The sequence below is a fragment of the Pristis pectinata genome, chromosome 1 (genome assembly GCF_009764475.1).
Source record: "Pristis pectinata isolate sPriPec2 chromosome 1, sPriPec2.1.pri, whole genome shotgun sequence".
Taxonomy (NCBI): domain Eukaryota; kingdom Metazoa; phylum Chordata; class Chondrichthyes; order Rhinopristiformes; family Pristidae; genus Pristis; species Pristis pectinata.
The window spans coordinates 88,458,561-88,483,315 of record NC_067405.1 but is presented as its reverse complement, the minus strand read 5'-3'; the positions used below and the strand labels follow the sequence as shown (position 1 = coordinate 88,483,315).

Sequence of the window (24,755 nt, the reverse complement as noted above, 5' to 3'; positions counted from 1 at the left end):
CACACACAGAAGATCAGGTCTGAGCACTGGGATCAAGCCCAGCATCCACACTATGTAGAGCGATCATCAATTAGATGCAGCTTTGCATCAGCATTCAAGTCATTTATGCAAATTGGAAACTGAATTGATTCCAATATTAATCCCTGGTGCACCCCACTCAGTACTTTCCCCTCCCACTCTGGTGTAATTCCTCAAATAAATAGCAATCATTGCCTCCCCTTCATAGAATGAGACAACAGAGAAGGAGGCACATAGTCCATCATTCCTATGCCTGCTCGATGAAAGAAGTCAATTACTTTTCGGATTACCTTAAAACACTTGGTTACAACCCTTATTGGAAATAGTTTCTCTTTACTTTATATTAAAACCTTTCAGGACTTTGAATAGGTCCCTTCATGTCTCCCTTTTACCCCCTCTGCTCTAAAGAAAACAATCCCAGTTTCCTTAGTCTCTCTTTCATTGCTGGTGGCATTACAGTAAAGTGTGGTGGCCAGGATTGGATCCAGTGTGCCAGATAAAACTATCAGAATCAGAATCAGGTTTATTATCACTGACTTAAATGTCGTGAAATGTTGCGGCATGGTGGCGTAGCGGTTAGCGCGACGCTATTACAGCGCCAGCGATCGGGGTTTGATTCCCATCGCTGTCTGTAAGGAGTTTGTACATCCTCCCATGTCTGCGTGGGTTTCCTCCGGGTGCTCCGGTTTCCTCCCACATTCGAAAGACGTAGGGGTAGGTTAATTTGGGGGTTTAAAATGGGCAGCGCTGACTCGTTGGGCTGAAAGGGCCTGTTACCACGTTGTAAACAAAATTTTAAAATTTAGGAATTTGTTGTTTTGCGGCCGCAGTATAGTGCAAAGACATGAAGTTGCTATAAATTACAAAATAAATAAATAAATGGTGCAGGGGAGGGGTGGTGGGGCATGGGGGTGGAGGAATAAAAAAGTAGTGTTCATGGGTTCATGGACCATTCAGAAATCTGATGGTGGAGGGGAAGAAGCTGTTCCTAAATCATTGGGTGTGCTCCTGTACTTCCTCCCTGATGGTTGTAACGAGAAGAGGGCATGTCCCGGATGGTGAGGGTCCTTAGTGATGGATGCCACCCTCTTGAGGCACCGACTCTTGAAGATGTTCTCTGATGGTGGGGAGAGTTGTGCCTGTGATGAAACTTGGTGAGTCTGCAACCTTCTGCAGCCTTTTGCGATCCTGCACATTGGAGGCTCCATACCAGGCCGTGATGCAACCGGTCAGAACGCTCTCCACCATATATCTGTAGAAATTTGCAAGAGTCTTTGGTGACATACCAAATCTCCTCAAACTCCTCATAACTTTTGTAATAACTTCTTTGCTTTTGAACTGACAACTCCATTAAGCCTGGCGCCCTAGTTGCTTTCTGTACGTCTGCCGGCCTTAAAGACTGGATTACATTCACAAACCCAGGTTCCTCTGTAACTGCACCCTATCTGAAGTCATACCATGTGGTTTTTCTCTTCTCAGTCCACTGTTTTACAGTTCTTGGTGTCAGATTTCATCCACCATGTGTCTTACCAATCTATATCCTTCTGAAGTTATGATTAGTTTACCATTTCCAAGTTTCATGTCGGGTGCAAATAGTTACACCTGCATTCTCAAGTCCGGATCATGAATGTATATCAAAAGAAGCAATGGTCTGAAAGCTAGTCCCTGGGAAATGCCACTATAAACTTTCCTTTTGTTTGAAGAATATTCATACACTGCTATTCTCTGCTTTCTAATTTTCCATCCACACCATCACTGCACATTTTTAATTTCATGGGCTTCAGTTTTGCTAACAAGCATATTATGAATAGTTTTCCCAAATATCTTTTGAAAATTCATGTACATAGCATCAACCACCCTCATCCACCCTCTCTGCGATTAATAATTCCATTCTTTCTTTCCTTTATTAGCCCACTTAGGAGTTATGTCATAGATTAATATCTCCAGTAGATTCCACACCACTGATGTCGGTTAATCAGCCTATAATTTTCACACTAGAGGAAGGATTACAATGCAGCACTCAGGGATCAGTCTTGGGACTAAAAGCAAAAACTGCTTTATGGAGTTGTTTAAGAGGCTCTTAGATAGGCACATGAATATGCAAAGTTGGAGGAATAATGGACCATGTGCAGGCAGAAGGGATTAGTTTAATAAGGCGTCATTAGCTTAATTAGTTCAGCACAACATCGTGGGCCAAGGGGCCTGTTCCTGTGCTGTGTTGTTTAATGTCCTGTATTCTATGCTATAAATATTTAGCAGATCAGGCCTCATTTTTACGTTGTTGACCATCTCCACAGATGCTGCTTGACCTGCTGACCATTTCCTGTTTTTCATTTCAGATTTTTAGTGGTATTTTGGTTTTGTGACTATTTTGGAACTGCTTCTCACTTTGATATATATTGTTGGGTTTATCCCTCTCCCCATTTTAAATAGAGTGATAATATTTGCATTTTAGTTTCAAAGAAGGCTCAGAAGTTTATGGCCAGGGCATCTGCAATGTTTATCCTGGCTTCTGAAAAAAATCACCCTCTGTTAACCGGCAGAATCAACATCACTTGATAGATATTGTATCGGGACCAACAGCTATTTCCATGTAGGTGGAGATCTCCACTCTTTTAATTGTTTTAAATTTGTTGATATGCTCTAAATTTAATGGATTATACTTTGTAAACCCATTCTTATTCCTCCCTTTTACTTTCAGGGCTGGACTTTGTGGTTGGCCCCACCAACCTCACCATCTCGCTGGGTCTGAACGCCCAGATGCGATGTCAGTTGAAGGGGGTCTCCAGGTTGCCCACCATCCATTGGCTAAAGGATGGCAAGGAGCTGCACAATGCTGATTTCACCAGCGTGCCCCTCGGCGAGGACGAGGTGCTGAGCGTCATCAGGTAATCCTGCGGACAGGGGTAGCTGTTTGAATCTTACTCCAGAGACATGAGCGTAAATCTCAGGCTGGTGCTGATTGGCTGAAGTGCCCTGATTGGAGGCATTGAGTTTGAGATGAGGTGTTTAAACTCAGGTGCTTTCTGCCCTCTCACGTGAATGCAAAAAGATCCCATTGCATTATTGCGAAGAGCGACAATAGAGATCTCGCTAGTTTCCTGGTTATCCTTCAATGAGTAGCATTGAAATGGCTGTTTATTCCATTGCTGCTGGTTGGATGTTGCTATGCACATATCGCTTGGAGTGTTTCCTCTCTAAAAACAGTGATTACACTCCAAGGGGGCTTCTGAACATACTGAGGTTGTGAAAGATGCAACGTTAATGCAAATCTGCCTTTACATTGCATTGAAAGTCAGGTTGAGGTTGCTTGACTCGAAACCACAGAGAGGGAATTTTATGGTGGGAAGACATTGTACAGAGTCGAACTGAGCGGTCTGAGCTTATTGTGATGTTGCTACCTCTGACAGCACGGATGAAACAACTGAAGCAGTGCTACAGCGTCAGATGGTTGAAATTACGTGTGAACTTTTGACTGTTAATCCATAGTGAATTCTCAATCAGTCAGGCTGTTGAGAGATATGCTAAACGGAGGTGACATGCTGATTCCATGGGATATAATGCTTCCTGAGCTGTCTCCAGCATATGATTAAGAAGGATAATTTGGTTCTGCTTTTTTTCCCTTTACTGAAGGCAGTAACTAATGGTGCCATTCAGTAGGACTAGTTCTCCTCTGTCTTATTGTGGTGTCAAAGCTCAGTCAGTAATATTGCCATATCTGAATCAAGAATTTATGGGTTAAGTCCCACTCCAGAGGTTTAAGTATAGGTTTGCATGTCAAATTCAGGCTCTGTAAATGTCACAAGATTGGGATAGATAGGCTGGTTCCCCTACTGGGGGGTAGGGGGACTGGTTCCTCTAACCAAGGGCTCAGAACTGGGGTGTCAGCATTAAGGGGTCTACCACTTGGGGCTGAGACGAAGCGGTGTGAAAATCATTGGAGTTCTCCACCTCAGAGAGCTCCAGAGTTTATTCAAGGCTGGGACTGATGGACTTTGGCACCCCAAGAGATCAGGTACTAGAAGTGGGTTGGAAAATGATTGAGGGACAGGAAGAGCCCTGTGCTCAGTAGTTGGTGGGTAGGCTTGAGGGTCCTCTTCCAGGTCCTTTCTCATACGTCTTCTTTCCGAGCGAAGAAGAAATGGGAATTGCCCTTCAGTTCGCATTGGCTGATGCTTATCCCTCTGTCACATCAAACCAAAACAAATCACCGGCTCACGCTCACATTGCAGGGACCCACCTGTATATAAATTGCCTGCTGCATTTCCTACATTACACCTCAAAAGTACTTTGACTGTAAAATTCCTGGAGGGATGCGCAGGTTAGGATCATTTCTTTAGTCTGTGACTAGGGAAGTTGTGTAGCCGGCAGGAGAGAGTCGGTGATCATTGCTGCCAGTCTCCCAGGGCGGGAATCACAGAAGCTGATCTACGCAGTGGATTCATGGGTGATCTCTGTGAACACGGATTTTGAAGAAGAAGGAAGACAATTGGGACTCTTCATGATCAAGTGGCTGCCCGATGAGAGCTTAACCTGCTCAGATAGGGATGGATCCTAATGCTGGTTGGGAAACCAACCTAACAGCCCTTTCCAGTAACTAAACCTGCTATAACCAACCAGCTCCATCAGGATGGCTGCAGCGACAAGCACCTCGGGAGGAGGACAGGGGATTCGCAACACTGTCAGGTTGACAGTGAAGGAGATCAGCGAGGGGAACCCCTTCTCCAGGGACCTCTTCACCAAGAAGGTCCTGCTGGAGTGCTGCAAGTTTGAAGTGAAGGATATCTACTGCCTCCAGAACTTCCCAGGTAACGGGTACTTTGACATTACCTTCAAGTACCCGGTGGGATGGCAGAAGACGCTACAGGACTTTAAGGAGAAGGGGAATGAGACTCCGCAGTCACTGTTGAAGGTGCAGCCGCTCTTCACCCTCCCCACCCAGAAGGACCGTGTGATAATGGTGCACATGTTTAACCCACATATGCCCGTGGTGGATGACCTTACCTTCCTAGCTCGTTATATCAAGGGAGCAGGAAGCTGCATGGACATCAAGGACCTGTTTGGGATCTGGACCAGCAAGTGCCAGGTGAAGGTCAAGCTAAGGGAGGATGATAAGGGAGCCATTATTTGGTATTGGTTTTATTATTGTAGAGTGGTACAGTGAAAAACTTGTCTTGTATACCGTTCAAACAGATCAATTCATTACACAATGCATGACGTAGTACAGGGTAAAAACAATAACAGAATACAGAGTAAAGTGTCACAGCTACAGGGAAGTGCATTGCAGGTAGATAGATAGATATCTTTATTAGTCATATGTACGTCAAAACACACAGTGAAATGCATCTTTTGCGGACAGTGTTCTGGGGGCAGCCCACAAGTGTCGCCACGCTTCCAGCGCCAACATAGCATGCCCACAACTTCTTAACCCACGCGTCCTTGGAATGTGGGAGGAAACACACGCAGACACAGGGAGAATGTACAAACTCCTTACAGATAGCGGCTGGAATTAAACCCGGGTCTCTGGCGCTGTAAAACGTTACGCTAACCGCTACACTGCCGTGCCTGCCCAGTAAGGTCATCGGAAGGAACCGTGGGTACATGCTGTATGCAGGACAACCTAGGGTGTGTCGTAACTGCAACAAACCCGGACATGTGGCAGCCCAATGTGGTGCAGTCAATGCAAGAATTGCAAGCAGCAAGGCCACCAGACCAAGGACTGTAGAGGAAGCAAATGCTTCAACCTGTTTGTGGAGGCAGGCCGTCTCTACAAGGCCTGCCCCAAACGTGCCTGTACCTACGCACAGGCAATAAGAAGGGGAGCTGGCACCAACAACATCCAGAGGAATGCCAACACAGCCCCTACCAGTGCAGAGGCCCCAGCAGAGACTGAGACCAGGACTGAGGAAAGGCAAATCACCTCGAGCTCCCAAACCCCAGCCACAAGCCACCAGGTCCCTCCGCAAGAGGAGGAGTCAATGGAAGAGGGGCTGGCAGAGGGAAAAGAAGGGGAATGGCAGGTGGTGAAAAGGAAGAAGCCTCAGAAGATACCACCCAAGGGACAATGGACCTCCAACAGTAATGGGAAGAAAAGGGCCATGCAACAGAAAGACACCAGCAATCTCTCCTCGTCGAAGGATGAAGCCAAGATGGGAAACCGATGATGCAGGCAGAGAAAGCATCAAAGTGGAGGTGACAAAGAGGAGGAGGGGAGTTTATAGACAAACACAGAGGAGGGAAGAAATGAACCCACCACTCCTCAGCTCCAGGGGACGGGAGCAGCGCAGAGTCCAATGTACCCCAGCTCTGGGAGATGGAGAGCACAGAACCGTCAGAGTCAGCAGCCAGAACATAAACACAGACTGATCTCACCCCAGTGACACCACCAGCATCGCCACAAGGGACCCCACACCCTGGGGGAGACTATCCCGAGCACCTGAGCCCAAAAACAGTACGGCAGTTCACCGAGACTGTCGGCATGAGGGCCCAGGCTGATTCACAATGGACTGTATTGGTGAACCCTGAACACCAAAACAACTATGGAGGTAAAACTGGCCTCACTAAATATGCGCAGTGTGAAGAGGACAGTGCAATGTGTTAACGCCTTGCAATACCTTGCCAAGGTCAAGGCGGATGTGACTTTTCCAGAGGAATATGGGCTGCCACACCTCCACAACTATCAGAGGAGGTTGAGATGGCGGTCCCATGGATTGTCTATATGCTAGGGGGGGCAATGATTGTCGCACATCCCACCTGGGTATTCTGCTGCGGGAGGCAACTTCTCAATCACCGAAGTCAAAGAGGTGGTTGGTGGGCGTCTCCTCGTGGAGACATAAAGTACTGTAACATTCCACTCCGGGTAATCACTGTGTATGCCTCGCCCATGCCGAGCGAGTGGCTGGCTGTCTTCCAGCAGCTTGCACGGTTGCTGGTGACGTCTCAACCAGTCGTTCTGGCCGGTGACTTCAACTGCATCATCGATGCCGCTGGACAGTCCGGCAGTGCTGACAGGAGACTGGACAGCAGCTCCAGACTCCTGACGGAAATGGTTAAAGATGCAAAGTTGTGTGACGTTTTCAGCACCCTGCAGGTGGAGCACAGCTGCAACACACTTGGTTGAAACCAAACAACTCAGTACAGTCCAGGGTAGACTTCCTCTCCACGTTGAAGGCAGTCACGGTCAGATCCACCAATGTTGACTGGTATTCTTCTCTGACCACTGCCTCCTTCGAGCCTCCTGTCACCTACAGGAAGGTGAGAAGGCAGGCAGGGGGACATGGAAGTTGAACGTCAAGCCGCTGACCCTAGAGAACATTGAGAAACTAAACTGTGATTACACAGGTTGGAGAACCGTGAAGCCCCTCTTTGACTCTCTGATTCACTGGTGGGAAGCAACCAAGGAGAACATCAAGAGGTTCTTCATCCTCAAAGATGTTCAGAAAGCAAGACAGAGTCAGAGGGAACTGTTCCGACTCCAGACAGACTTGCAGCAACTTGTCCTTCTGTAGTTGAGGGGGGTGGATGTGAGAGAGGAACTCCGAGATGTGATGAGCCCGCAAGTTGTGCTCTTTGCCTCAGAATCCTCCAAGATCATCTTCTGATGCAGGGTCCACTTTGTGGAACAGGATGAGATGGGCTCATGCTTCTTCTTCCAAAAGGTTCACAGGGGGAGCTCCGTGATCCACAGCCTTAAGGAGGAGGATGGCTCAGTAACATCCTCACAGACAGACATACTGAGGATCTGCAGGTCCTTCTATGCCGGTCTGTATGACAGAAAGACCACAGACAGTACAGCCACCCAGAACGTCCTGTCCTCTATCATAGAGGTGTTAGACGACAGCAAACGGGAGAGTCTGGATCAGCCACTGCCCCTGGAGGAGCTGACTGGCTTCATCCATTCCCTTGGCTCGAATAAAACTCCTGGAGGCGACGGCTTACTGGCAAAATTATACTCAGCTTTTTGGAACTGGATGGGCCCAGACCTGCTGGAAGTGTGTAACGTTATGCTTCTGGCGGGCAACATGTCAGACTCCATGAGGAAAAGCATCATCACCCTAATCAACAAGCAGAAAGGGGAGAGAGAGGACATCAGGAATTGGAGACCCATTTTGCTGTTGAATATGGACTATAAGATCCTGTCCGCCATCGCCAACCAAGTCAAGTCTGCTCTGGGACAGGTGATCCATCCGGACCAAACCTATGCTATACCTGGCAGGAAAGTCTCTGACAGCCTTGTGCTACTCAGGGATACCATTGCCTACGTGCAGGACAGAGGGGTGGACAACTGCCTGGTCAGTTTGGACCAGGAGAAAGCCTTTGACAGGATATCACACACGTATATGATGGACGTGCTCCCCAAAATGCGTTTTGGGGACGGAATCAGAGAATAGATTCAACTGCTCAACACAGATATCCGTAGTGCAGATTACAGATTTGCTAAGAGGGTGTGGAGGAGGATGCAAGGGTCCTTGACTTGGTTCATCCCCAGCAGCTGCTCTGATCTACGGGCTGTTCCCAGAGACTCACACCAAGACAGACATCCAAGCACTGCTGGAAGTTCATCAACTCAGTGAAAGACGTCCTTTGGTCTGCCTGAAACTTGTTGGTCTTCCAGCACAGCAAGAGGTCCATGAGGGAATGCTGCCGACTGGTACATTCCAGGCTGCAGGAGTACGTGCTGAGGGACGCACTGAAGCTCGGTGCAGCCAATACAAAGGCTCTGTAGGGAAGGACCACAGTCAAGGCTCCTTCCACTACCGCACGTGGATGGGCTGAGTCGGGTGGGAAAGCCCCTCAAACAATGAAAGGGTGCATCTTCCCAGGGGACCACATGAGTGGTTATGGTGCGATGGTTTTTAAAAAAAAGTTAACGATACTGAATGTAATGACTGTGAATGTAAAAGTTTTGCACTGTTCCTCTTTTTCGTTATTATGAATAAAGTCTATTTTTGAAATATAAAAAAGTGGAAGTTGTGAAAGGGGTTTTGTACAAGTGGCCTTCCCTGACGCAGCAGTCCTGAAACTCCACGTGATTCCTGGCCATGAAGCGGATCACAAATGAACCTGCTTCCACCCTCCCAACAACCTCCCACTCCAATTTTGTCCGTGCCGTTTCAAGGGAGTTCACCTTGGCTTGAGTGTATTCTACTAACATAGTAAAATTTTACCTTTATTTTTTCTTTCTCTTGGACTTTGTCACCCTTTTCTAACGGCAGTTTGAGAAGCACTTCCACTTTCATGTAACGTGAACTCCTCACAGCATGTCAGCACTGTGCAGTCGACTCCCCGTCAAGCAGAAGGAATCCACAACTTGCCGGCGTCACTTTGAGACAAAAACAGAAAATACTGGAAACACTTAGCAGGTCAGGCAGCATCTGCGGAGAGAGGAACAGAGTGACAGATATGAAACGTTAACACTGTCTCCTGCATTTTCCTGTTTTATTTCAGATTTTGCTTTTTTTTTTGATTTTCACTGAGGCTGGTTGTGATGCTCTCGATGCCTTGGCTGAGATTCACGATGAAGGGTTTCCTTGAAACGTTGGCTCTGGTCCTGTCCTCATCTGACCTGCAGCCATAGTGTGTTGCTTTTGAATCATCTCACTCCAGATTAAACTTTGACCTTTGCTGTCCCATGTGGCCTAGACCTAGATCACATGATCCATTCAAATGCAGATATGTTGGGATAACTGAAAATTACGAGTGCTGGGGACCAGCACTCTCCCTTTGAATTAAATGAGTGTTTTTGCTTTAACACCAGTGCAAAGGTCACGTGGTTACTTCAAGTTTCCGAAGTTTGACTGGAGCCTCTGTGTTTCTGTCTCCGTTGCAGGTTAAGGGAAGTACAGCAGACAGACATGGGCTGGTATTGGTGCATGGCGATTGTGCAAGGAGTTCACATCAATTCAAAGAAGGCCTTTTTAACTGTCGAAGGTAGGAAGGGCAACCTTCAGGTCATCCTGGGCAAGGGAGACTTGGTGTTCAGGGTTTATTGAAGTGGACACAGAGAGGAGATGGGGCAATGTCAATGGTTTGGTGTTATGGATGATAGAAAGTCTTTGTGGAGTGCTTTGGATTGCTGAATAAGAGTGTAAAGTTTGGGATAATAGAGATTACACCCAGCGTCTCCATGTTCCTGGTACAAGGTTCAGATTCATTGGAATTGCAGGATCCTTAACTTGGAAAATTGATACTACTAAGGATAATAGTTATTGTAGGGCTCGTGTATTAGCCTCTAGGGTAACAGTGGTTGCTGTGTCTGTATTAAGAGCAATTGTGCAGGATGAAATTGGAGACTATAGGCTGTTATTAAGGATATTGCACAGGATTTAGGATAATAGTCGGAAAATGGGACTAGTTTAGATGGGAATCTTGGTCGGTATGGACTAGTTGGGCTGAAGGGCCTGTTTCCATTGCTGTATGACTCTATGAGTCTAATAGTGGTTGCAGGATTTATGTTTGGGATTTAGGATATTTTACATTTCATAAATTATGAAGAAATTATAATTAATTGGGGTTTAGGGTAAATTTTAGTGCGTAGGTTATAGGAAAATTGACAGGGTCAGTGTTGATCAGTGATATTTTGGGAGAACTAATCAACAGTTGACTGGTAACTGTAGTCTGGGTAACAAGCTAACTCAATGGAGAGGCAAATAATGGGATTTGTGCAGGTGGGGAAAGAGGAAATAGATGGGATTTAAGTACTTGGCATGACTTTGTAACGGCATCTCTATTTTCTTGACTAGGGTTGCCATATTTCACAATCCAGCCACAGGATATGTATGTATTTAAAGATGAGCCCTTTAATTTAACGTGTGCTGCTACTGGTCGGCCAAAGCCTACGGAGATTTTATGGAAGATCGCTGGGGTCTTAGTTGAAGAAACATGGAATGAATCCCCTTCTGTACTCACTGTTAAAGGTAAAACCTGTGTGAAAATGAGTTAGATTATTTCATATTATGTAGTCATCTTGGTATTGACAACGGCAAGAAAAGATCAACCGATCCCTCTGACAGTGTGCAGCTGTGATAAGGGGCATTGACCTCAAGTTCTAATCATATTATAGCACCAACCTTTGGTCCTTTCAATAAGAGTACATCATAGCATTGATATCTGACTGTCATCATTGGAGTCTATCATAGGAAGGACATGACTGCACTGGAGAGAGTGCAGAGGAGACTTACAACATTGTTGCCTGAGGTGGAACATTGAGGAGAGACTGGAGAGGCTGTGTTTGTTTTTCTTGGAGTGGAGGAGGCTGAAGGGGTGGTTGGGTGGACCTTCTAGAGGTATATAAAATTATGAGGAGCATAGATAGAGTGGATCATGGGAAACTTTTCCCCATAGTGGGGACATCTAAAACCATAGTTTAGTCTTTAGGCATAGTTTAAGCCCCTTTTATGGGAAGGCAATGGCTCAGTGTTATTATCACTGGATTAATAATCTAGATAGCCAAGGCAAACTCCTGGGGAACCTAGGTTCAAATCCCACCACAGCAGATGGTGATAAATTCGAATTCAAATTCTGGAATTAAAAATTCTAATGATGACCATGAATACCATTATCGATTATTGTAAAGACCCATCTGGTTCACCAGTGTCCTGCAGGAGAAGAAATCTTTCATCCTTACCTGGTCTGGCCTACAGGTAACTCCAGACCCAAGCAATTTGGTTGACTCTTAACTGCCCTCTGAAGTGGCTGAGTAAGTCACTCAGTTGTAATAAACCGCTAAGTGCTGGTAAATGGGAACTTGATTGTCAGCATGGACATGATAGGCCGAAGGGCCTATTTCTGTGCTGTATGACTCTATAACTAATAGTAATAGGCTATTATAGCACTCTATAATGTAGGAATGCTATGCTCTATTGCTTTGGTCATTTAGCCATCTGATTCAGTTTCATTATAGTACTGGAGATATCTATCAAATCTATCAGGTCCATTGAAAAGGACTGTACTACTGCATGGCTGGGTTGGCTCTCATGTTCTTGAAATGGGATCCATTCCAACGAAGCTGGAGTCTCAGTTGTTGTTATTCTGTTAATCTGTTGCTTCCTGAAATCAAAGTCAGTGCCGTGTCTTGTTCGCCTGGACATAGCAAAGATAGCCACGCAAGTAGATAGGGTGGTAAAGAAGGTGTAAGGCATGCTTGCCTCCATTGGTCAGGGCATTGAGTATAAGAGTAAAGAAGTCATGTTGCAGCTGTGTAAAACTTTGCTTAGGCCTCACTTGGAGTATTGTGTGCAGTTCGGGTCACCCCATTACAGCAAGGATGTGGAGGCTTTGGAAAGAGTACAGAAGAGGTTTATTAGGATGCTGCCTGGATTAGAGGGTGTGAGCTATATGGAGAGGTTGGGCAGACTTGGGTTGTTTTCTCTGGAGTGTCGGAGGCTGAGGGGAGTCCTGATAGAAGTTTAATTATTATGAGAGGCACAGATAGGATAGACAGTCAGAATCTTTTTTCCCAAGAAAGAAATGTTAAATACTGGAGGATGTGCATTTAAGGTGAGGGGAGAAAGTTTAAGGGAGATGTGCGGGGCAAGTTTTTTTACACAGAGGGTGGTAGGTGCCTGGAACTGGCTGTCAGGGTGGAAGCAGAAATGATAGTGACATTTAAAAGGCTTTTCGATAGATGCATGAATATGCAGGGAATGGAGGGATATGGGTCATGTACAGGCAGAAGAGATTTAGTTTAATTTGGCATCACGTTCGGCCCAGACACTGTGGCTGAAGGGCCTGTTTCTGTGCTGTACTGTTCTATGTTTTATATTCCAACTCATTTGACCTGCGGTTGAGGATGAAGTAACAGTTGCTTTGTTGGTTATTAAATTTTAAATTTTTAAGTTTTATTTACAGTGTGGTAACAGGCCCTTCTGGCCCAACGAGTCTGCGCCGCCCATTTTTAAACCCAAATTAACCTACCCGTACGTCTTTGTGACGTGGGAGGAAACCGCAGCACCCGGAGGAAACCCACACAGACATGGGAGAACGTACAAACTCCTTACAGACAGCGATGGGAATTGAACCCCGATCGCTGGCGCTGTAATAGCGTCGCGCTAACCGCTATGCTACCGTGCCGCCCTTTATGTCGGCACTTTGGGTTTTACCCAGCGTTACTGACAGCGCCCAGTCAGAATGGCCACAGGCCATGCAAGAAAGCCAGTACCAACCTGGCTGGAGGAGCAGTACTGTAGTCTGAGAACATTGGCCTTCTACCTGTGGCGCACAAGCCTCATTTGAACTGCTAGTTCTGCCCAGGTGACACGGCACCAGCTGTATTTTGCATTTTGTTGTCGTTTCCAATGTCAACAGGGAGTCTTGTTCTTGTAATTACTTCAGCCAGAACACATCAGAGTAACATCCTCACTGAGCTCTGTAGCATGCCTTCATGCCAGCAGGATGAAGCATGCTTTACTGTTTGAATATAAACGGGTTTCTGATTTAATTTGTCCATCGGCTTTTCATTGGGAGATGAGTGGTTATCAATTTCCTCCTCCTCCTCCACTCCCCTCCCCTTCTGGTGCAGAAGTAGGAAGGATGAGTGTGCTTAGAGGAGTTTCTCTGGGATCTGACAGCCCCTGGGTTTATTGGGGTTTCTTGTAGGGACCTGCTCTCCCATCCATCAGTTGCATCAGCCCATGTACCTGGAGACCTGTTCCTCCACGGACCAGAACCTGTCAACAGAGCTCAGCAATGAGCAGACAGACACTACACACCAATCCTGTTCATCCTTGTAGAGTCATACAACATGGAAAAAGGCCCTTCGGCCCAACTCAACCATGGATGACCAAAATGCCCACCTAAGCTAGTCCCATTTGCCTGTGTTTGGCCTGTATCCATCAAAAGCTTTTCCTATCCGTATACTTACCCAAATGTCTTTTAAATGTCGTTATTGTACCCGCCTCACCTACCTTCTCTGTAATCTAATTGGAATCTAACTGAAGGGTTCAGATGGTATGAATAGAATAATGGATACCCAAGAATGAGTTACAGACTGAAATCTAAGTGAGTGATTTGCAAGAACACAAGAAAATAAGAGCAGGAGTAGGCCAATCAGCCCCTCAAGCCTGTCCCACCACTCAATATGGTCATGGCTGATCTATCCAAGACGTCAACGCCTCTTCTGAGCCAGTTGCCCATTGCCCTCAATTCCTCAATCATTCAGAAATGTATCTACCTCCACCTTGAATACTTCTGATGAGGCTAGCCTTGATAAGTCTCCAGGGTAGAGAATTCCAGAGGTTCACCACCCTCTGTGGGAGGAAATTTCTACACACCTTGATTTTCAGTGACCACCCCTTATTTTGAATCTTCGTCTCTTCGTTCGAGACTTTCTCACTTGTGAAAATGTCTCAACATCTACCCTGTCAACCCCCCCTTAGGATCATATGTTGTAATAAGATCATCCCCCATTCTTTTAAGTGCCAAAGAATGCAGAGCTATACATTAGCATCATTTATATTATCGTTTGGGTGGCACAGTGATGCAGCTTGTAGTGCTACTGCTTCACAGCTCTAGTGACCCAGGTTCAATCCTGACCTTGGGTGCTGTCTGTGTAGAGTTTGCACGTTCTCCCTGTGACTGCGTGTGTTTCCTCCAGGTGCTTTGGTTTCCTTCCACATCCCCAAGATGTGTGGGTTTGTAAGTGGCTGCTATAAATTGCCCTGATTTGGGTGGTTTTACAGTGAGGGCACGGTCGGGCCCTTTATTCACATATGCACTGGGGTGGGAGGGGCCTTTGATTATATTGGCTGCTTTCCCGAGGCAGTAGGAAATGTAGACGGAGTCCATGCAGGGGAGGCTGGTTTCTGTGATGTGCTGAGCTGTGTCCACAACTCTCTGCAGTTTCTTGCAGTCTTGGGCAGAGCAGTTGCCATACCAAGGTGTGATGCATGCAGATAGGATGCTTTCTGTGCTGTGTCTATAAAAATTGGTGAGGGTCAACAGGGACATGCCAAATTTCCTTAGCCTTCTGAGGAAGTAGAGGTGCTGGTGTGCTTTCTTGTCCATAGCTTCTACGTGGTTGGCGCAGGACAAACTATTGGTGATATTTACTTGATAAGTAAGTGGGTGAAAGGTTACTGTAGTAGATGGGAATGAATGACAGGGCAGGTTTGAGCGTCTGCTCCTAATTTGTATGTTCTGTTCTCACCAGAAGACCAGGTTGCATGAGCCGCTCTGCCTCTTTACCTTCTTAGCTGTGTGAATGGGACGGGGAGCTGGCTGCTTTGAGTCAATGGAGTGTAACACATTGTCTCTCTGCACTCATTGCCCTCAGGGATTGAAAGCCAGACCACCTTCACTTGTGAAGCACATAACGCAAAGGGAGTTGCCGTCTCCAGGACAGCGAGCGTCTATGTCAAAGGTAGGTTCAAAGTCACGCTTAATCCACTTCCATCCAGCCTCACTGCTCAACCCCATAATTGTGTTCTTCACTTGACCATTCTAATGTTCTCCTGGCCCGACTTCCAGAAACCACCCTCCCTTCCGTGGACTCCGTCTACACTTCTCGGTGCCTCAGAAAAGCAGCCAGAATAATCAAAGACCCCAACCACCCCCGACATTCTCTCTTCCCCCCCCTTCATCAGGCAGAAGATACAAAGGGAGCTGAGAGAGTTTGTCTTTATCGTACAAGAGGTCTGTTCAAGAGACTTATAACAGCAGGATAGAAGCTGTCATTGAGCCTGGTGGTGCAAATTTTCAAGCTTTTGTATCTTCAGCCTGATGAGAGAGGGGAAAAGAGAGAATGATTGGGGTGGGAGGGGTCCTTGATTACATTGGCTGCTTTCCTGAGGTAGCGGGAAATATAGACAGAGTCAGTGGAGGGGAGGCTGGTTTTCATGATGGGCTGAGCTGTGTTTTCAACTCTCTGCAGTTTCTTTTGGCTGACTCAGTTTGGGGAAGCTTTTAAGATCACATTATTCAATATGTCATTCCCAGATGTTGACTGTTTGGATCCCAGAATAGTTATGTTAACAAGATCTGACAACACACACAATGGACACTCTTATACTCTTGTTTTCAAGCTGTAAGCTGGCTGCAGCCTGGATGCATAATTTTGTTTAAAGCCTTTGTCCGAACATTGCAAACAAAAGCTATATTAATGGTGAGATTCTGCATTGGGCAGGGAGTGGGTATGCAATGGGTTCACTGTCTGTGAGCCAACTGTTGACCAAATTATTCTTCAGTTTCACCAGACAAGCCCACCAAGTTGAGGATCGATGACCAGACCTCCAACAGCGTCAGTGTCTCCTGGGCTGTCACCTTCAACGGCTTCTCATCACTACACAACTGCACTGCTCAGGTAGGCACAGTGATCAGTTCAAGCAGATACACATTGCAGTGGAAAGCTGCTCCTTCCTTTGCTGGTCTTTGCAGAGAAGTACATGGATTTTGTGGATAGGGTTGGTGCAAAGTGGAGCAGGATTCAAAAGGAAGAAAGCAGAAATGAAATAGGAGGCGGAAATTAATGAGAGAATTTCAAAGTCAAAGTCGAATTTATTGTCATACGTGCACGAGTACATGTATGAAAAACTTACTCGCAGCGGCATTACAGGCACAGAGCATCAGATAAGCGGCATTAACAAGAAAAACATAAATTATACGCAACTTTTACAAGAAAGAACACAATTAGAAAAAAAGTCAATTTTAGTGAGAAGTGATCATGGTATTGCTATATTGTTGTGATTAGGGTTGTGTTGGTTGGTTCAAGAATTGAATGGTTGAAGGGAAGTAGCTGTTCTTGAACCTGGTGGTGTGGGACTTCAGGCTTCTGTACCTCCTGCCCAACAGTAGCTGTGAGAAGATGGCATGTCCCAGACGGTGGGGATCTTTGATGATAGGTGTTGTCTTCTTGAGGCAGCGCCTCTTGTAGATACTATCAATGGTGGGGAGGGATGTGCCCGTGATGTATTGCTCTGAGTCCACAACTCTCTGCAGCTTCTTACGTTCCTGCACATTTGAATTGCTGTATGAGACCATGATGCAACCAGTCAGGATACTTCCAACAGTACATCTGTAGGTTTGTTAGATTGTTGTAAGGAATGGCATCAGAAGCACATAATACTGATAAAGAACAATTACTAAAAGTGGGGAGAGAGGAAACTAGTTCTGCTGTTCGTAGGAATGAATGTATGTATGTACGTTGGACTTCTGAATTTAATAGTATTATGGGAGTTCCTTCATACGTAGGGGTGTCTGCAAGTCATGTATTCATAACCCAGGGACAGCCTGTGCTTGGATGTGTGCTTGAAGTTTTGAACGGTCCATGAACCCATGAACACTGCCCCTTGTTATTCCTTTTATTGCACTATTTGTTTTTGTAATCTATGGTAATTTTATGTCTTTGCGCTATATTGCTGCTGCAAAACAACAATTTTCATGTCATGTAAGTCACTGATGATAAATCTGATTCTGAAGTGTCGTGACCTGTGGGGTATGGACCCAGTGCTGGGAGGTGGGATAAAGAAGGATAGTTTTTTTTGACCAATCCGAAGATGCTGGATGAATGGCCTCTTTCTGTGCCATAACTTTTCTTTGATTCTACAGCCAGTTCTGTCAGTTAAAATTGAATTGGGGTTGGGGGGGGGGGGGTGGGCAGCAACAAAATTCAGTTCTTAAAGTGCTAGTAAGAAAAGAAAATACTTATATTTATATATTGTTTTTCACAACCTCACTCCCAAACCTCTATTCAACCGATTAAATACCTTTGGAATATAATTACAATAGAAATATGGCAGATTCCACAGACGACCAGGTAGATAGGTTTTTAGTGAAGTTGTTTGAGGGATAATTATTGACTAGGACAATGCGGTGAACACCATGCCCTAGCTCCTTTTTAAAAAGGTGGCATGGGATCGTTTGCATCCAACGCAGGGGAACTTTGGGCCTCAGTTTAACAAGTACAAGAGGTTTCTGAAGGAGAGGATGGGTGAAGAGCTTCCAAAGCAGTGACCAATGGAGGCTGAAGATAACCAACCTGTAACAACAGAAAAACTAGATTCTCAACCAAAGGAGTCAAAGTGCCTTTAGATCAAGATCTAAAGAGGAAGAGGTATTCCTTGACTTACAGAAAGCATGCATCCTTGGAAAATAAGGGAAATTTTGTGAATTGTAAGGGTTCTGCAAAATGCATTCTGGGTATTTTGGTCGAGTGTATTCCTATGGGTGGGAACTGGTGGGTTCCTGGTGGTGTTGAAAAACAGTTGGGGATACAGACCCCAGAGACCAGCATGCTGTGGCAAAGATTTGTAGGCTTGAGGTAATGGCAGACTGAACAAAGAAGGCAGAAGGAAGTGGCTGGGAAAAGTCAGTCTTCACCTTTTCATTAACCACAACCGTGGATCATTCCAACAGTGGGCAATGGAGACAACAGGCCCAGCTGTGGAAGGGTCTCCCATAGCCAGATGTGGACACTTCTGCTGTGGCCCCAAGGAAAGCCAAAATGAAGAGGTTTAGTCTGGATTAATGTCCCATTCCAAAAATGGCATTCAGACTGTGACACTCACCCTGAACACCATGCTGAAATGCCAGCCTAGAATTTTTTGCTGATCAGTCCCGATCAGTTTTTCACACCTCATTTACCAGCACAAGCATATGCATCGGTCATTGTTGCTTAGCAACTGCTGTAGTCGTGGTTTTTACAGGCAGGAGTATTCTGATGTGTGTAACTCACAAAGGGATCAACCTCTGTACTTTAACCTGAGTTTATGGCCAGGTATTTCTGCTTTACCCATCCAGCAAATGATTTGTGATTGGCATTAACCTTTAAAACATTACATTTTCATTTTCTCTGTGCTTGCCAGGTGTTGGTGTGCTGATTTGATTATTTATGGGTGCTTGATTCAATTCCTAGTACCTCTCGTTCGAGTTATTGGACTCCAGTTAGTTCATTCACAGACAGAGGACCTTTACTGAACAGCTTGGGAGGAGAAACCTGTCCACTCTCCTTGTATAATGAGGTGTGGGTGGATAACCAAGCAACATCTGTCATCCGTTGGAAATAGTCACCGTGCTCCCTATGGTGCTAACTTTTCCCAAGTGAAAGGTGGTAAAGCAATAGAATCAAAGCTCCAATTGTCTATTGATCAAAGTTCTCTTGAAACTTTAATAATGAATGAGTTGACAACCAAATTTGAAGAGATTATTAGGGGAATAATGATTGAGGCAGACATCTCACTGGAAGAGAAGTCCATTGAGCCCAGTAAACTGTGTGGTACACGAAGCTTTTTCTCTTTTGTGGCTGCTTCTTAGTATAGAAGGCACAAATCAGGACCTCCTTAAGAGTTTGGAAACTTATCTTGGTGTCACCTTATGTCATGTTCCACTAGCCCCACAGTGCACAAAGGGTTAAGGAACTGGACAGAGATCAGTACAGGAAGAGATCTCCCTCTCACACTTGCTCACTTATTCGCATTCTCACTCATTCACTTTCTTCTACACTAAGTAGCAACCACAAATGAGAAAACTCTTCGTGTACCACACAGGTTACTGGGCTCAATCATCCACACTTCTGCTCTCCCTCAGTCCGGATGGAGCTGAGAGGTGGCTCTGGAGATACAAGAGTGGTCATAGAGTCGTAGAGACATACAGCATGGAAACAGGCCCTTCTGCTCAACTGGCCTATGCCGAGCAAGATTCCCATCTAAACTGGTCGAATTTTCCTGCATTTGACCCATATCCCTCTAAGCCGTTCCTATCCATGTACCTGTCCAAGTACCTTTTAGAGTGGTGTGCTGTGGGAGGAGGTCAGAAGCTGGTTTTGTGAACGTTGAGTCCATTACTGTCCTGGGGAGAAGTGTCGTCATGTTTTGTGTTAGGTTTAATTCAAAGTCAAAGTCAAAGTTGAGTTTATTGTCATATGCAAAAGTACAGGTTTGCACAGGCGCAACGAAAAACTTACTTGCAGCAGCATCACAGACACATAGCATTTGATGCACACATTCACAAGAAAAACATACATTAAACATAAATTATACAAAATTATACAAGAAAGAACAGAATTAGAACAAAAATAAACCAAAGTCCATTGTAGTGCAAATTGATCATAGTGTTGCTATACTGAGGTAGTGATTAGAGTTGTGCAGGTTGGTTCAAGAATTGAATGGTTGAAGGGAAGTAGCTGTTCTTGAGCCTGGTGGTGTGGGACTTCAGGCCTCTGTACCTTTCTGTATTGTTCATTTCTTCCAGTCACTCTTGAGAATGTAAAGACTCCTGAGGCAAGGGTTAGCTATCATTTTTTCTCCTTACCTTTGACCCAACCCCCGGGGGATCTGCTCTCCCCTCCTCCCCCACACCTGCCTATCACTATCTCTTACCCGCATCTGCCTATCACCACCCTGTGCCCACCCCACCTCCCCTCTTTTCTCCACCTATCACTGATCTGCTTTTCCCTCCTATATATTGGGCTTCCCCTTTTCCTATCTTCACTCCTAAAGAAGGGTCCTGACCCAAAACGTTGAACATCTGCTTGGCCTGCTGAGTTCCTCCAGCATCATCGTGTTTTTCATCTAGATTCCAGCATCTGCAGTCCTTTGTTTCTCTGTTAGCTGTCATTTACATGCAAGAATGAGGCAATTATATGTCAGATGATCAAGTGAGCCAGTGATCAAGTGAGGAAGTGTGTGACTGTGGAAAGAACTTGTATAATTAGATACATTTCCCCCACTGTATTATCAAGAATTAGAATCATAATGGCTGAGCTATGATAGGAAGTAAGTGTGACACTTACAGGAAATATCTATTATATTGCAAGGCTTTTAAATCAATGTTTTAATATAAAATCTGTCCCTGATAATTGCATTGTGCAATACCACGGGTTTTGCTGGGATAACACTAACTGGGGTTAACACAGCTGGAAGCACAGGAGACTGCAGACGCTAGAATCTGGAGAAAAAGTAAACTGTTGGCAGAACTCAGAGAGTCAAGAGCATCTGTTGAGGCAAAGGGATGGTCGGCAGATTGGGTTGTGATCCTGTCTTTAACATAGCTGGAGGTGGCAGGGGAAGTGAAAGGGCACAAGGATTACCTGACCAGACTATTGACATCTGGTGTATAATTTTGGAAGATGTGAAGTTATTTATATCGGCAGGAAGTACATAAAGACAGACAGTTTTAAAATGGAGAGCGACTGTTAAATGTTAATATTCAAGGATTTGGGTTATTACAATAACAGGAAGTTAACCAAGCAATTAGACAAAAGGCCAAAGAAACATATTGGCCTTTATTGCAAAGAGGTTGGAGAACATGTTAAGGGAATCTTGCTACAGTTGTGCAGAAGCTGGTGAGACCAGACCTAGAGCACTAATTTGGTCTTCTCATTTCAGGAAACATATTCAAAGGCACTGACAGCTGGCTCCCAGGCCACTGGTGTCTGGAGTTTAATTGGGGAAGACGTAGGTTTATTCACATTGGCAGGAAGATTAAAAAGACAGAATATTTTTAGATAACTAATTCTTGGGCTAAGAGAAAAGTGGTATAAGGTGAATGAGTAAAATGGTCCTTTTTCTCTAGCAGAATTAGAGGGAATGCCATTGAAGTATGAGACTATTTTATCGGGATTAAGAGATCGGAAAACAAGAGCTTGATTTGAGACCCTGAAGGTAGACGACATGGTCTCTGGCTATTTAGTTCTGATTAAATAGCCAGACCTTCATCCTGCAACCGTGTTTCTCTCCCCATGCTGCCTGACCTGCTGAGTATTTCCAGCATTTTCAGGTTTTATTTCAGATTTGCAGCATCTGCAGATTTTTTGGGTTTTCTGGCCATTTAAGACCGGTAACAAGGACAGTTTCTATCCCACTGTTGTAAGACTTTTGAACGGTCCCCTAGTACAATAAGATGGACTCTTGATCTCACAACCTACCTCATTATGGCCTTGCACCTTATTGTCTGCCTGCACTGCACTTTCTCTGTAACTGTAACACTATATTCTGCATTCTATTATTTCTTTTACCTTGTACTACCTGGATGGACTGATGTGATGAAATGATTGGTAAATTGGTCTATTATTGTCACATGTACAGAAGTGCAGTGGAAAACTTTGTTTTGCATGCTGTCCATATAGATCAGTTCATCTCTTCAGTACATTGAGGCAGTACAAGGGAAAGACAATAACAGAGTGCAGAATACAGGTACAGAGAATGTGCGGTGCAGGCAGACAATAAGGTGCAAGGCAATGACAAGGTAGATTGTGAGGTCAAGAGTCCATCTTATTGTACAAGAGGTCTGTTCAAGAGCCTTATAACAGTGGGATAGAACCTGGTCTTGAGCCTGATGGTACGTGCTTTCAGGCTTTTGTATCTTCTGCCCCATGGGATGCAGAGTCAGAGGATTTGGATTCTTTAGAACTCCTCACCCCTGACTTCTGTTGATCTTCAGTTTATTCAAAACTGAGACTGAGAGAATTTAGGAATCCAAGGGTTTAAGATCAGCCATGATCTTATTGAATGGCAGAGAGTCCAGAAATGCTGCGTGGTCTACTCCTGCTTCTATATCTTGTTACTGCCTCAGGTGGTTTAAAGGTCCTCCAGGGGACAGGAGTCTAGCTCTCTCTTCAAGGGGACAGATACAAATGCATTTCATTTTCTTCAATTCTGAGAGTTCAGGCCTTTCTTCATGAAGGTACTTTTCCTCGATGAGGTCCCCTCTACTTATAATCTATATCAATGGCTTGGGTGAGGATAATATAGCCAAGTTTACAGATGATAGCCTGATGGGTGACAGTGTGGGCTGTGAGAAAGACACAGAAAGGCTTTGAAGGGACATAGACAGGCTGTGAATAGGCGAGATATGGCAGATGAAATATAGTGTGCAATAATGTGAGGTCATCCATTTTAGTAGGAAGCAAAGAAAAGTGGAGTATTTTTTAAATGGTGCAAGAATGAAGGGTGTTGATGTTACAAGGAACCTGGGTATCCTTGTACGTTAATCACTAAATAAGTTCATGTGCTGATATAGCACGCAATTGGTAATTGGTTTATTAATGTCACCTGTACCAAGATGCATTGAAAAACCCTGTTTTTCATGCCATCCATACAGATCATTCCAAACATCAGTACATTGAGGGAAAAGCAATAACAGAATGCAGAATAAAGTGTTAAAGTTGCAGAGAAGGTGCAGTGCAGGCAGACAATAAAGTGCAAGGGACATGACGAGATAGATTGTGAGTTCAAGAATTCATCTTTACCATACAAGAGGTCTGTTCAAGAGTCTTACAACAGCGGGATAGAAGCTGTCCTTGAGCCTGGTGGTACGTGTTTTCAATCTTTTGTATCTTTTGCCTGACGGAAGGGGGGAGAAGAGAGAATGTCCAGGCAGGATGGGGTCTTTGATTATATTGGCTGCTTTCCCGAGGCAGCAGGAAGTGTAGACAGAGTCCGTGGAGGGATGTGTCCGTTTTTGTGATGGACTGGGGTGTGTCCACAACTCTCTGCAATTTCTTCCGGTCTTGGGCAGAGCAATTGCCGTACCAATCTGTGATGCATCCAGATAGGATGCTTTCTATGGTGCATTAATAAAAATTGGTGAGACATGCTGAATTTCCTTAGCTTTCTGATTAGTAGGCAAATGCTGTGTTGGCCTTTATTTCATTGAGTAAAGGCTTGCTTTAGTGCAACTATAGAAAGCCCTGGTGACATCACAGCTGGAATATTGTCTACAGATCTGATCTCTCCCATCTTAGCAAATATAAACCTGTGATTGAGGGAGCTTTACAATGGTTCACCAGACTAATTCCCCGGATGGTGGGATTGCCCAGTGACAAGAGACTAAGCAGGGTGGTTCAATATTCTCTTGGATTTATCATGAGAGCTAACTTCATTATTGAAATTATGTAGAACCTTGGACCTAAGATTGAGAGGTTATCTCTTTGAAACATACTGACATCTTAGGGGACTTGACAGGATAGATGAAAGTCATGATACTTCCCCTGATTAGTGTCTAGAACCAGGCATCTCAACCTCAGACCAAGGGGTCAACCATTCAGAACAGAATTAAAAAGAAATCTTTTCAGCCAGAGGGAGCTGAATGTCTAGTTTTCCACACAAGAGGGCTGTGGAGGCTAAGTCGCTGAGTATATTCAAAAGATTTTTAGTTATTAAGGAAATATCAAGGGGTTAGTGCAGGATCATGGGGCTGAGGTATGAGATCAGGTACGATTGTATTGAATATTGGAGCAGATACGAGGGGCCGAATGGCCTGCTCCTGCTTCTGATCTGTTTCTCGTGCAGGGCCCAGCTTGCAGACCAATGCACCTTAGCACTCCGATCTTCGAGTGGAAATAGGAAACTCTGGGTGTAAGGATGCCACCACTGGCTGTAGCCCACGGCAGAATCCTAACGTCACTCACATTGTGGGGAGTGGGAAGAAGCTTTCACTCATTATGAGGATGATGAGCAGATCCAGGAGTTGCCTGAACCCAATCAGGGGTAGCACAACACTCCCATATCCTACTGCTTCGAATAATCCGGCCAGTGTTATAGTGAGTTTGGTATTGGTATTGGTTTATTATTGAGGAACATTTCAGTCAACCAGTAAGTGAATGTATCCTAATAGAAATTGTTGTGACCTCAAGATTCTCTCAGTTCAGCTCCTTACTGAATTGATTCAGTGCTGAGCAACTCCAGAAAGTGCAGGTGAAGAATGAAGTGGAAGATTCAGGGCTGAATGTACACAGGACTGGTTATACACTGAAGGACAGATCCTCATTGATACAACCATGGAGAGTCTCCTTAATGAGCAACTGC

At 45.1% G+C, this 24,755-nt stretch overlaps 1 protein-coding gene across 2 annotated transcripts in view; it reads left to right on the top strand.

The window, feature by feature from the left end:
• Positions 1-24,755, top strand: part of tyro3 (TYRO3 protein tyrosine kinase) — a 74,421-nt gene that overhangs the window by 6,924 nt on the left and 42,742 nt on the right. For both annotated transcript variants that reach the window (XM_052019688.1, XM_052019696.1), the window contains exons 2-6: positions 2,720-2,906; positions 9,848-9,948; positions 10,761-10,934; positions 15,290-15,376; positions 16,200-16,315. In XM_052019688.1, the coding sequence (XP_051875648.1) occupies positions 2,720-2,906; positions 9,848-9,948; positions 10,761-10,934; positions 15,290-15,376; positions 16,200-16,315 (665 nt within the window). The remainder of the gene's footprint in view (positions 1-2,719; positions 2,907-9,847; positions 9,949-10,760; positions 10,935-15,289; positions 15,377-16,199; positions 16,316-24,755) is intronic.